Below are 13682 nucleotides of genomic sequence, written 5' to 3'. Positions count from 1 at the left end.
TGAAAATTCTACCTCAAACTTGGGAAATAGAAGCAGCATTTGGCCCATCGAGGCCACTCTGCAATTCATTTAGATCATTGCTGATCATCTACCCTAACACCACTTTCTCACGCTTTCCCCATATTCCCTGATGACATTAATATCCAGAAATCTATTGATTTCTGTCTTGAACATGCTCAGTGATTGAGCTTCCACGGTCCTCTGGGATAGAGAATCCCAAAGATTCACCACCCTCTGAGTGAAAAAAATCCTTCTCATCTCAGTCTTTAATGGCCTGTCCCTTATTCTGAGACTGTGTCCCCTGGTTCTAGAATCGTCAGCCAGATGAAACATCTTATCTACATCGATCCTGTATGAATTTTGTAAGTTTCAATGAGATCACATCTCATTCTTCGAAACTCTAGAGAAGAAAGGCCCAGTTTCCTCAATCCCTCCTCATAAATCAATCCCGCCATCCCAGGGATTAGTCTGGTGATCTTCTGTTGCACTCTTTCTATGGAAAGTATATCCTTCCTTAGATAAGGAGAACAATACTGTAGACAATACTCCAGGTGTGGTCTCATCAAGGCTCTACACAATTGGAGCACAATTACTCCAATAATCAAATCCCATTACAATGAAGGTCAACATACCAAATGCCTTTTTAATTGTTGCTCCACCTGTATGATAGCTTTTAGTGACTCATCAATAAGGACACCCAGGTTCCTTTGGACGTCAACACTTCCCAATCTCTCATCATTTAAGATGCCTTTCTGTTTTTTCTACCAAAGTAGATAACTTCATACTTATTTACATTCTATCCCATCAGCCATGTTCTTGCCCACTCACTTAGCCTGTCCAAGTCTGCTTGAAGCCTCCTTGCATCCTCCTCACAACTTGCATTCACAACTAGTTGTGTGTCATCAGCAAATTTGGAAGTATTACATTTGGTCCTATATCCAAATTATTTATATAGATTGTGAACATTTGTGGCCCCAACACTGATCCTTCAGGTACCCCACTTGTAACAGCCTGCTACACTGAACATGACATGTTTTTAATTGAATGAATTTGGTTTATCTTTTAATCAGGAAAATGCACAAACAAGGTGCACACAAATTTCAAATCCACCATCTTGCTGTTCAGCAATCATATTAATTTAGCCTGTCCTAGTGTCACCATGCTGCAATCCAGTCATTCTCCAGCATTGTTCTTCATGGCATAATTGCTGAATTAAGAGTGAAAATGGACCCCTGCTTCATTATAATCGTAACAGACAAATTTGTAGATGCTCCAGAATGTCACAGACTGGCTTGTTGGATTTGTTCATTTAAACTGGTCTTATTTTCTGCTAATGTGAAAAATGGCTGAATAAAGGATGTTGAATCACAGCTGGAAACCACAGTCCTCTCTCCTTCTGATCCTTCCAACAAACAGGCATTTGGGACAATGGTGCGTTGGATACTCAGATTAGCTCGGTCTCCATATTATAAAATGGATCTAGCAGCACTGAAGAAAGCGTAAGAAAGATCTACTGGAATGATGCCAGAAATGAAAAGTTGTATCAATCACAAAAACTGAGCATGTTAAATGGGTTTTCTCTAGAAAAGAAAGCGTGGAATGCCCTGATCGAGGAATTTAAGGTTATACAGGGATTTGACAGGGTAGACACGTGGAAGATGTTTCCACTTGCATATAGATGAGAATAAATATGTTAGTCATGAATGAATGTAATGTCCAACTTCTTTAACCAGAGATAAGAACATAAAATGCTGGAAATACTCAGAATATCTGACACATCAGTGGATTGAGAAACAAAGATAAATTTTCAGGTCTGTGCACTGACAGTGCAGTTCTGAGAAAAGGTCATAGACCTGAAATGTAAACTTAGTTTCTCTCTCCATATATACAACCAGGTCTGCTGATAATCCCAGCATTTTCTGTTTTTGTTTCAGATTTACAGCACCCACTTTTCTCTATTTGGAACTCCCTCCCTAACAGCACTGTGGGTGTACATACATGACATGGACTGCAGCAGTTCAATAAGGCAGCTCACCACTGCCTCAAAGGTAAATAAATGCTGTCCTAGCCAGCGACGCCCACATCCCTTGAATGAATAATAAAAAAATGGTTGAGAATGTTGAACTCATTTCTGCAATGGTTTGAGATCCCACCGTGAAAAGGTCATTCAACAGGTGAAAATGGAAATGGATTCACTCGATCATCGCATTTGCTGACATAACACCAGCAGTCACGCCTGAGGGAGATTATTCAGACACTTCATGTGCTCAAAGGAATTCACTTAGTCTGCCCAGCTGTTAATAACCTTACTTTAAATGTTCAAAACATTTCATCCACAATCGGAACATTCTTACTGACAAGATGGAGTTGAAATGTTCTTTGTATAGGGGGAGAAAAATCACTTGTTCACCCCAGCTGCTGAGACTCCAGTGAGTTCAAATCCAATTGTACGGGATTGCTCTGCTGTTAATGGCATCCAGCATGGAATTGTGGTGGAGAGCCCATGCATTTTATTGCCGCATTTATGCCGACTTTAATAATTTTATATCTTGACCCCATGGCTCCAATCGTTTTCGGATCACAAAACATAATACTTTCTTCAACAATTAAACCACTCCATGGCGGGGTGCTTACCCAGCATTCACAGCAGGGCTGAACGTGCCCTATCTTCACGACAGGAGCGCCTTGCGCAGTCGCAGCTGTACCAAGAGCTAAGAAATGGCGAGTGAATGGAGCCGGTGGGTGGGGAGGTTTCATAAACACCCAGTGGAGGTTTTAATCCCAGCAGATTATCACATTAAAAACTGAAATTGTTTCAGAGGTGAGTACTTTTGACCATTCACCTGCTACCCTTGTCCATCTAGCTGGTGGAAGTTGAGGGCTTAGAAGATCCTGTCAAAGTTCTGGTTGAGTTGTAGGGATATGACATCCCTCACCTTCACCTCCCTCCCCCACCTCTCTCTCTCTGCCCCAATAGAGGTCAGTGTCCTGTGTAGACCCAGATCAGGTGGTCGGTTCCTTCCCTGAAGGACATTAGTGAACCAGTTGGGTTTTTACGACAATCCAGCAGCTTTCACAGTCATGTTTTCCTGGTGCCAGCCCCACAAATTACCAGATTCATTCAGCTCAATTTCACAACCTGCCTTTGTATTTTCACTCCCTTTATTCTGTTTTAACTCAATTTCACAGGGTATTAGAAGGAGATGATTTGCAAACATCAAACTAAACATCACATCAGGATCTGACAGTCGCCCAATTTATCGTATCCAAAATATCATCGGATTTTGAACATGGAAGGAGAAAGCAGCTTTCACAGTGGGGAGACACCGTACACATGTTCTGTCTGTGGACGAGGCTTCAGTCAATCATCTGGCCTGTCAGAACATAAATGCAGTCACACCAGGGAGAAACCGTGGAAATGTGGGGGTGATGGTAAAAGATTCAGTTACCCATTCAAGATGGAATTTCATCGGGGCACTCACACTGGGGAGAGGCCATTTACCTGCTCCAACTGTGGGAAGGGATTCACTACCTCGTCACAGCTTCTCACACACCAGCGAATTCACACTGGGGAGAGGCCATTCACCTGCTCCAAGTGTGGGAAGGGATTTGCTCGTTCATCCAACCTGTTAAGACACCAGCGAGTTCACACTGACGAGAGACCTTTTAAATGCCTGAACTGCGGGAAGTGCTATAAAAGTTCCCAGAAACTTGCATCCCATCAATGTGTTCACACTGACGAGAGACCATTCAGCTGCTCTCACTGTGCGTCTGGTTTCAAGCAATCATCTGACCTCACTAAACACCAGCGAGTTCACACTGGGGAGAGACCTTTTAAATGCTCAGATTGCGGGAAGTGCTATAAAAGTTCTGGGGAGCTGATGTCCCATCAACGTGTTCACACTGAGGCGAGACCGTTCAGGTGCTCTCACTGTGGGACTGGGTTCAGGTGATCAGCTGACCTCACTGTACATCAGTGCACTCACACTGGGGAGAGGCCGTTCACCTGCTTCGAGTGTGGGAAGGGATTCACTACCTCATCCCACCTGCTAACACACCAGCGAATTCACACTGGGGAGTGGCCATTCACCTGCTTTGAATGTGGGAAGAGATTCACTCAGACATCCCACCTGCTGACACATCAAGTTCACACTGGGGAGAGGCCATTTACCTGCTCCAAGTGCAGGAAGGGATTTACTTGTTTATCCAACCTGCTGACGCACCAGCGAATTCACACTGGGGAGAGGCCGTTCATCTGCTCCAAATGTGGGAAGAGATTTTCTCACTCATCCAACCTGCTGAGACACCAGCGAGTTCACACTGACAAGTGACTTTTTAAATGCCCAGACTGTGAGAAGTGCTATAAAAGATCCGAGGAATTAATGTCCCATCAATGTGTTCACACTGATGAGAGACTGTTCAGGAGCTCTCACTGTGGGACTGGGTTCAGGTGATCATCAGATCTCATTGCACACCAGCGAGTTCACACTGGGGAGAGATCGTTCACCTGTTGTGTGTGTGGGAATAAATTTGGTCGTTTATTCACTTGGCTGAGTCACCAGCAAGTTCAGAAGTAACGACAGTGATTAAATTTTGCTGTTAATCGCATCCAGGACTGAACCATCTTCCATTGGGGTCCGTTTCTGCTGATGTAAATAAACTCCAGCCCAGTTATAGGTCTTAATATTCTGGACAAAAGTCAAATAGATCAGTTTTGTGTTAAACATAGCGAATTTTTAATATCTCTAACACAATTTAGTTCTTTTGAAGGGCTCTCACTCTCACCTGTCTCCTCCATCCTCAGCTCCAACAAAAAAGTGTGAGGAGCTCATGGAGCTTCTTTGTCACTAAGACTGAGACAATCCGATCAGCTGCCTCTGCTGCTTCCCTCTCTTCACCAAACCCATCGGGCCAAACTGCCTCTGAAGCTGCCCCTTCTCCAAGCCCTGAATCTGCATCTTTCTCCACCTTTTCCCTATTGACCCTCAGGCCCTCTCAGAGCTCATCTTGTCCATGAGACCCACCTCTTCCCTCAATCCTATTCCCACTAAACTGCTGAACACCCGGCTTGCCCATGTTCACTGATGTTGTTCACAGTTCCCTTTTCTCGGATACGGGGAACAAAAGAACATAAAAAACAGGAGCAGGAGGAGGCCATTCGGCCCACTGAGCCTGCCCTGCCATTCAATAAGATCTGATCTGATTGTGGCTTTAATTCCACTTTCCCACCTACCTACATAATAACCCTTGACTCCCTTGAAGATCGAAACTTTCTCTAACTCAGCCTTGAATCTATTCGATGACCCGGCCCCCACTGCTCTCTGTGGAAGAGAATTCCAAAACCAACAACCCTCTAAGAGGAGAAATTCCTCATATCCTCCTCGTATCTTCCTCTCATCACCAGGCAAATGCTGTTCACATGAACACACCTCTGATTGGACAAGAGCCACTTGATTGTGTAGTGAAATGTACGAGGACAGTTCTGATTGGTAGCCTTAGGGGAGTGAGTTGGGGGGTGCTTCCAGCATAAGAACAGTCCTCTCAAGGGGTTTGGTGAAGTGGAGAAAAGAACAAAGGGAAGAAGACAAAGAAATAAGAAAGAAGCAAGAAAGCTGGAAACTCCACACGAAAACCAGAAGCTATGGGGAAAGAAGTGCGCTCTGCTGTCCAGATATGACACGGGAAGTATAGAGCTCACATTATTCTGTAAATCACTGCTTCTGTAAATCACTGCTTGAACTTTACCTTTAGTCTAGAAGTTTGTCCTGCCTTTCTCTTAATAAAGCTGCTCAATAACTGAACTCTATTGTCACGTCCGATCCTGTTGTCAGTAAGGAGTTCAATCCCTACAACCCGCGAGTTCACACCAGGGAGATGCTGTTCATCTGCTCCATTTGTAGGAAAGGATTCACTTGTGTGTCCAGCCTCACTGCCCATCAAGTTGTTCACTCTGATAAGAGACCTTTTAATTGTTCTCACTTGTGTGAAGAGTTTTAAAAGCTCTAAAGATCTGATGAAATACCAACTCACTCACACTGAAGAGAAACCATTCACCTGCACTGAGTGTGGGAAGAGATTCACTCAGTCATTCAACCTGTTGACACACCAACCATCCTGCCAATGGAAATAATTTCTCCCAATGTAAACAAAAACTCCTAAAAATAAATATTACCACACCTCTATTAAATCACTCCTTAACCTTCCCTGCTGTAAAGAGAACAATCCCAGCTTCTCCAGTCTCTCCACAACTGAAACTCCTCTTACCTGATACTATTCTGGTCAATTTTCTCTGCACCCTCTCCAAGGCCTTGACATCTTTCCCAAAGTGTGGTGCTCAGAATTGAGCACAAGATTTCAGATGAGGACTAATCGTGATTTATAAAGATTCAGTATAATTGTCTTGCTTTTCCACTCCATACCTCCATTAGGAAACCAAGGGCTCCATTAGATTTTTATAAACAATTTGATCAACCTGTCCTGATAGATTCGAAGGTTTGTGTCTATACACTCCCAGGTCACTCTGTTCCTGCACTCTGTTTAAAATTGTACCATTTAGTTTATTCTGCCTCTCCTCATTCTTCCTTCCAAAATGCATCATTGACTGTGAATCGCGTTGTAATGTTCTGAGGATGTGGAGGTGCTAAATGGCCACAAGAATTTTCTTTCCCTTTGACGGATGGCTTTGGTCTTCCCAATTTTTAATCAGAGGAAATTTCTGCTCATTTCTGCTCAGTGAGGTAGAGCTGGGCGTTGTCAGTGTTTATGTGAAAACTAACACGGTGCTTTTGGATGATGTCACCTAGTGGCAGCATGTAGATGAGAAATAGGAGGGGCCAAGGATAGATCCTTGGGGGACATCAAGTTTGGAGAGGAAAGGGAGGTTGGAGATGGGGTAGCAGTTTGCAAGGACAGTGGGGCCAAGGGTGGTTTTTTTTCCTGGAAGGATGAGGATGGTGTATTTAAAGGTGAGAGGGACAAAACCAGAAGAGAGAGAGAGAGAGAACATATCAGCAACATGGGGAAGATGGATGGTCAGCAGTTTAGTGGAAATGGCATCATGGACAAGACAAAGTCTGACAGGGATTGACAGGCAATGGAAGAGAAACTGGAGAAAGATGTGAGTTCAGGGCTCAGACAAAAGGGAACTTTAGAGAGTTTGGTCTGGTGGGCTAGTGAAAGGGAGGGAAGCAGCAGAGGCAGCTGATCCGATTGTCTCAATCTTAGTGACAAAGAAGCTCCATGAGCTCCTCACACTTGTTGTTGTTGGTGAGGATGGAGGAGGCAGGGGAGAGGGAGAGCACTTCAAAAGGAACTAACTTACGTCAGGGATATCAACAAGATTCAACAGACTGTGTGTTTAACAAAAAGCTGATTTATTTTACTTTTATCCAGAATAATAACACATGTAATTGGGCTGGAATTTGCTAACATCAGCAGAAAAAGACCCCAATGAACATGGCTGCATCCTGGATGTGATTAACAGCAAAATCCAACTCCTGCAGTCACTTGTGAACTCGCTGGTGACTCAGCAGGTTGGATTTCTGAGTGAATCTCTTCTCACACTCGGAGCAGGCGAATGGCCTCTCCCCAGTATGAATACGCTCATGTACAGTGAGTTGAGATGATCGTTTGAACCCAGTCCCACAGTGAGAGCACCTGAACGGTCTCTCATCAGTGTGGATACATTGATGGGACATCAAATTGCTGGAACTTTTGCTGCACTTCCCACAGTCTGGGCATTTAAAAGGTCTCTCATTAGCGTGAACTTGCTGGTGAGCCATGAGGTGGGATGACCGAGTAAATCCCTTCCCACACTCAGTGCAGGTGAACGGTCTCTCCCCAGTGTGAATTCGTTGGTGTTCAGTGAGCTGAGATGGCCACCTGAACCCAGTCCCGCAGTGAGAGCACCTGAACGGTCTCTCATCAGTGTGAACATGTTGATGAAACATCAGTTCCCTGGAACTTTTATAGCATTTCCCACAGTCTGGGCATTTAAAAGGTCTCTCCTCACTGTGAATACGTTGATGGAACATCAGTTCCTTTAAACTTTTATAGTACTTCCTGCAGTCTGGATATTTAAAAGGTCTCTCCTCAGTGTGAACTCGCTGATGTGTCAGCAGGATGGATAACTGAGTAAATCTCTTCCCACATACAGAACAAACTAATGGCCTCTCCCTGCTGTGGCTGCGTTGGTAAATTTCCAGTTCAGACGGGTAGTTGAATCTTTCCTCACAGTCTCCACATTTCCCCGGTTCTTCCCCACTGGAACTACACTTGTGTCTCGACAGGCCAGATGATTGGCTGAAGCCTCATCCAGACACAGAACACGTGTACAGTTTCTCCCTACTGTGAACGGGGCTTTCTCCTTCCATGTTCAAAATCCAATGATATTCAGGTTACAATAAATTGGGCGACTCTGTCAGATCCTGATTTGTTGTTTCGTTTCGAAAATGCTCCCCTTCTAATCCCCGGTGAAACTGATTTAAAACAGAGAAAAGGGAGTGAGAGAGAACCCACAAAAGCACAAGGGCAGGTTGTGAAATTGAGCTGAATGAATCTGGTAATTTGTGGGGCCGGCACCAGGGAAAAGTGACCATGAAAACTGCTGGATTGTCATAAAAACCCAACTGGTTCACTAATGTCCTTCAGGGAAGGGAATCTCCCTCCTGGTCTGGGCCTACACAAGACTCTGGCCTCTATATGCAGAGACAGAGAGAGAGATACAGAAAGAGAAAAACCCTCAACCTCCACCACCTAGAAGGACCAGGGTAGCAGGTGTATGTGAACACCATCACCTCTGAATTCCCCTGCAACTCTCAGACCATCCTAATTGTCTGACAACCAGTGCTGGATGAGGAGAAATTTCCTTTAATTAAATATTGGGAATTTAAAAGCCATAGTCTTCAGTCTCCACAACAAATTTCACATCCTAGCCACCGACTCCATCTGTCTCCCTGGCAACTGTCTGGGGTTGAACCAGATTATTCACAACCTCAGTAACATGCTTCATCCCAAACTGAGCTTCCGACCACATATTCACATCATCACCAAGACCGTCCATTTCCACCTCAGTAACATCGCCCCATTGCACCCGAGTCTCAGCTCATCTGCTTCTGAAACTCTTGTCCATTCCTTTCTTACCTCTAAACTTAACTATCCAAACACATTCCTGACCAACCTCCGACATTCAAGCTCTCTGTTAGCTTGAGGTCATCCAAAACTCTGCTACCCGTGTGCTTGCCCACAGCAAGTCTTGTTCACCCATCGCCCCTGTGCTCGCTGACCTAAGAGGCTCCAATTTAAGAAGCACCAAAATTAAAAAATTCTCCTCCTGGTTTTCAAATACCTCCATGCCTCTTCCCTTCCCTATCTCTGTAATCTCCTCCAGCTACAACCCTCCGAGATCTTTGCACTTATCTAATTCCTGCCTCCTGAACATTCCCGATTTTAATTGCTCTGCCATCGGTGGCCGTTCTTTCAGTTGCCTAAACTCCAGGCTCTGGAATTTCCTTCTTAAACCTCTCCATCCCTCTACCTCATTTTCCTCCTTCATGATACACCTTAAAACCCAGCTCTTTGGCCAAGCTTTTGGTCACCTGCCCTAATATCGCCTCATGTGGCTCGGTGTCAAATGTTGCTTTGTAACATCTCTGTGAAATGCCGGAGAACATTGTATTGATTTGGACATATATCACTGTTCCTTCATCATCACTGGGTGAATAACCTGTAACTCCTTACCCAATAGCATTGTTGGAGCAGCTTCGCTACACGGACTGCAGCGGTTCAAGAAGGTCAAACATCATCTTCTCCACAGGTAACTGGGGATGGGTGATATCTGCTGCAGGTCTTGTTAGTGACGCCCAAATCCCAAGGATATTTTTAAAATATGTATAAGTAAAATAGATAAAAAACATCTACAGGAACACCTAATCCTAAAACGATCCCTTTTCACATTGTACAGAGAGTGTCCGTTTAACAACCTGATCTCCCCTAGAATCTACCTCCCTTGACATCGGAAATTGCCAAGCCTGACTGGGTTCCACCATCTCGGGGTTAAACCCAGCAGCTTCTCCTCCATCTCCCCTCCAGCTCAAACTGATGCAACAAAGGCTTTCAAAGGGAATTGGACAAGACCCTGGAGAGATAAAAAAAATACTGCTGGGCTATGAAGAAAGGGCAGGGGAGTGGGACTCGCTGATTTTCTCTTGCAGAGAGCCAGCATGGGCAGGATGGGCTAAGTGGCCTCTGACTGTATTGTAATCATTCTACGACTGCATGGAAACGGTGCTACACAGGAGGCCAGGGATCAACCTCTGCAACCATCCGACATAAACCGACTCTCAGTTGGTTCATCTCTGTTTATAGACTCAATTCTGTGAGAAACGCCTGCAATAAAACAAAAGCAAAATACTGCAGCTGCTGGAAATCTGAAATAAAAAGAGAAAATGCTGGAAACACTCAGCATGTCAGACAGTAACTGCGGAAAGAGAAAGAGAGTTGACGTTTCAGGATGTGCAGGATGAATTACGGAGAGTAAAAATGGTGCAATAACAATGATCGATATAAGCACAGAAGCAGAAGAGAAATGGACTATAGTGCAGGAAAATTAATTCCTGACTATGGAAGGTAAAGCTGGTAAATCAGCAGTGAATAGGCCACGGGATGGACAGCAGTGGAAACCTCATTTAGACAGTTTGTGGAAATAACAGTAAAATACCAAACATGGTTAAAATACACCCATGATTAAAGGCAGAGGAAGTTAAACAATGACAGAGAGGTGATCAGGGAGGGCAGAGATGAAACAGAACAATGGATGGACATGAATTCAGATCCACAGTAATGGATTCACACCAGCCCCAGAGCCATGGAACCAGGACACAGCATGAAAAGCTCTAAATTGTAGATGGATGCTCAATAATACTCACCCCTGAAACAATTTCACTGTTTTTAAATTTAAAATCTCCTGCTGGAGTCTGCAACTGTAAAGTTACCAGAAGTGCTGGAGTCAGAGAATGGTCTCACAGTCTTCATATCTTCTAACTCCCTGTAAAAGGAGATTATAAAAGTCATAAGTGCCAGTCGAGGTTAGAAATTCAGAAGAGACAAACATTTCTCTTGATCTAAGTTTGCTGTGTGTAAATCCTCCACTTCTAACCCCCTGTAAAAGGAGTTTCCAAAACCCAGGATAGAATTCACAACATTCTCTCCCCCTGCCTGCTGATCCAAGATAACTTGAGCAGGGACATAATTGCATTGAAGCAGTTCAGAGAAGGTTCACTGAGCTGATTCTTGGAATGAGGATGTTTGTATCATGAGGAAAGGTTGAGCAGATTGGGCCCATACACATTGGAGTTCAAAAGAATGAGAGGTGATCTTATTGAAACATGTAAGATTCTGAAAATGCAGGAAAATCTCAGCTCTGAAGAAGGGTCAAACAGACTCAAAACGTTAACTCTGTTTCTCTCTCCACAGATGCTGTCAGACCTGCTGAGATTTTCTAGCATTTTCTGTCTTTATTTTAGATTTCCAACATCAGCAGTATTTTGCTTTTAATTATGTAAGATTCTGAGGTAGCTTAACAGGGTAGATGCCGAGAGGATGGTTCCCCTCATAGAGGAATCTAGAACTAGGAGGCTCAGTTAAAAAATAAAGTGACTCTCATTTGGCACTGAGAGAAAGAGAAATTTCTTCTCTCTGAGGGTCATTAGTCTTTGGAATTCTCTTTTCCAGTGAGCAGTGGAGGCTGAAACATTGAATATATTCAAGGCTAAGTTCAACAGATTTTTGATCCATAGGGGAGTCAAAGGTTTGGGAGGGGTTGGTTGCAGGAAAGTGAAGGCCACAATCAGATCAGGCCTGATCTTATTAAGTGGGGAACCAAAATTGATGGGCCAAATGGCCTGCTCCTAATTCTGATGTTCTTGTTTTTATGTTCTTCAGAAGGCCACACATGCGCCCTACAGCACAATGTCCATCTGTTAACCTGGACCTGTCACCAGCTCCTGTGTGTGGAGTGAGAGTAAAACCAATGAGTCGCCGATTTTCTCTCCCGGTCACTGGAACCCTGAAGCCACGCCCACTCTGTTACATCACCAAGATGGTCACACAAAAGAATCCTGAGGGATAGAATATATTTGCACTTGGAGAGACACGGATTAATCAGGGATAGTCAGCATAGATTTGTTAAAGGAAGATCGTGTTTGACAAATTTGATCAAATTTTTTGAGGAGGTAACCAGGAATGTTGATGAGGGTAATGCATTTTATGTGGTCTGCAAGGGCTTTAGCAAGGCTATTGATAAGGTCCCTCATGGCAGACTGGTCAAGAAAGTAAGAGCCCATGGGATCCAAGGCAATGTAGCATGTTGGATCCAAAATTGGCTGAGAGGCAGGAAGCAGAGGGTGATAGTAGAGGTATGTTTCTGTGTCTGTTTCCAGTGGGGTTCCGCAGGGCTCGGTGCTAGAGCTCTTGCTGTTTGTGGTGTACATAAATGATTTGGACTTAAATGTAGGAGGTATGATCAAGAAATTCGTGGATGACATGAAAATTGGTAGGGTGGAAAATATTGAGGAGGATAGCTGTAAACTGCAGGAGGATATCAATGGACTGGTTAGGTGGGCGGAGCAGTGGCAAATGGAAGTCAACCCAGAAAAGTGTGAGGTAATGCACTTGGGGAGGGCTAAGAAGGCAAGGGATTATACTATGAATGGTATGACCATGGAAGATCAGAGGGACCTTGGTGTGCATATCCACAGATCCCTGAAGGTAGCAGGATAAGTAGGTAAGGTGGCTAAGAATGCATATGGGATACTTGCCTTTACTAGCCAAGGAATAGAATACAAGAGCAGGGAGGTTATGCTGGAACTGTATAAAATGCTGGTTAGGCTACAACTGGAGTACTGTGGACAGTTCTGGTCACCACATTATAGGAAGGATGTGATTGCACTGGAGAGGGTGGAGAGATTTACCAGGATGCTGCCTGGGCTGAAGGTTCTGAGTTATGAGGAAAGATTGGATAGGATGGGGTTGTTTTCCTTGGAGCAGCAAAAGTTGAGAGGGGACCTAAAAGAGGTGTATAAGATTATGAGGGGCACAGATAGGGTGGATAGGAAGGCACTTTTTTCATTAGTAGAGGGGTCAATAACCAGGGGGGCATAGATTTAAGGTAAGAGGTAGAAGGCTAAGAGGGGAGTTGAGGAGAGATGTTTTTACCCAGAGGGTGGTGGGAGTCTTGAACTTAGTGCCTGAAAGGATGATTGAGTTAGAAACTCTCGTAACATTTAAGAAGTATTTAGATATTCCCTTGCGTCCCCATAGCCTCCAGGGCTATGGGCCAAGAGCTGGAAAATGGGATGAATGACGTCAGATCTTTGTTGAGCAGCACAGACGCGATGGGCCGAATGTGTTGTAAAAGTCGGAGAGTCTGGGGTCACGCATGCGCATTGCTGCCTCTGAAACAAGATGGCAGCCGCTAACCTGGGCCTGTTGCCCGGAAACAAAGCCTCCGAGCTGCAAACGCGGGACCTACAATGTCTTATTCGGGGCTTGAGGACTACACTGAGTTTTTAATGAAGCTTCCCCTCCCTTCCCACTCTCACCGCCAGGCTCCATTCTTCACTCCGCCCCGCACGCTCTCAGCCATTTCCAAAATCCTCTCCGCAATCGCCCGGCCCTGAACAAAG

General features: G+C 44.5%; 2 protein-coding genes across 8 annotated transcripts in view; one reads left to right on the top strand and one right to left on the bottom strand.

The window, feature by feature from the left end:
• LOC144697909 (uncharacterized) overlaps positions 1–4365 on the top strand; it is a 20954-nt gene extending 16589 nt beyond the window's left edge. Inside the window, 2 exon segments of the mRNA XM_078569871.1 lie at positions 3303–3728; positions 3966–4365. Of these exon segments, the coding sequence (XP_078425997.1) occupies positions 3303–3728; positions 3966–4331 (792 nt within the window). The 3' untranslated portion in view covers positions 4332–4365.
• LOC144697019 (uncharacterized) overlaps positions 1–13682 on the bottom strand; it is a 21203-nt gene extending 7521 nt beyond the window's left edge. For 3 of the 7 annotated variants that reach the window (XM_078568776.1, XM_078568780.1, XM_078568779.1), the window contains exons 1-3: positions 13599–13682; positions 10926–11044; positions 9739–9846 (exon numbers count right to left, since the gene is read on the bottom strand). The gene's annotated coding sequence lies outside the window, so the exon portion shown is untranslated. Of the gene's footprint in view, positions 1–9738; positions 9847–10925; positions 11045–13212; positions 13546–13598 lie in introns of those variants that run through there. The other 4 variants (XM_078568777.1, XM_078568781.1, XM_078568778.1 and 1 more) reach the window with 3 other exon arrangements.

The sequence above is a fragment of the Cetorhinus maximus genome, chromosome 23, assembly GCF_964194155.1.
Source record: "Cetorhinus maximus chromosome 23, sCetMax3.hap1.1, whole genome shotgun sequence".
NCBI lineage: Eukaryota > Metazoa > Chordata > Chondrichthyes > Lamniformes > Cetorhinidae > Cetorhinus > Cetorhinus maximus.
The sequence above is the reverse complement of the archived record's forward strand: the minus strand, read 5'-3'. Positions and strand labels throughout refer to the sequence as shown.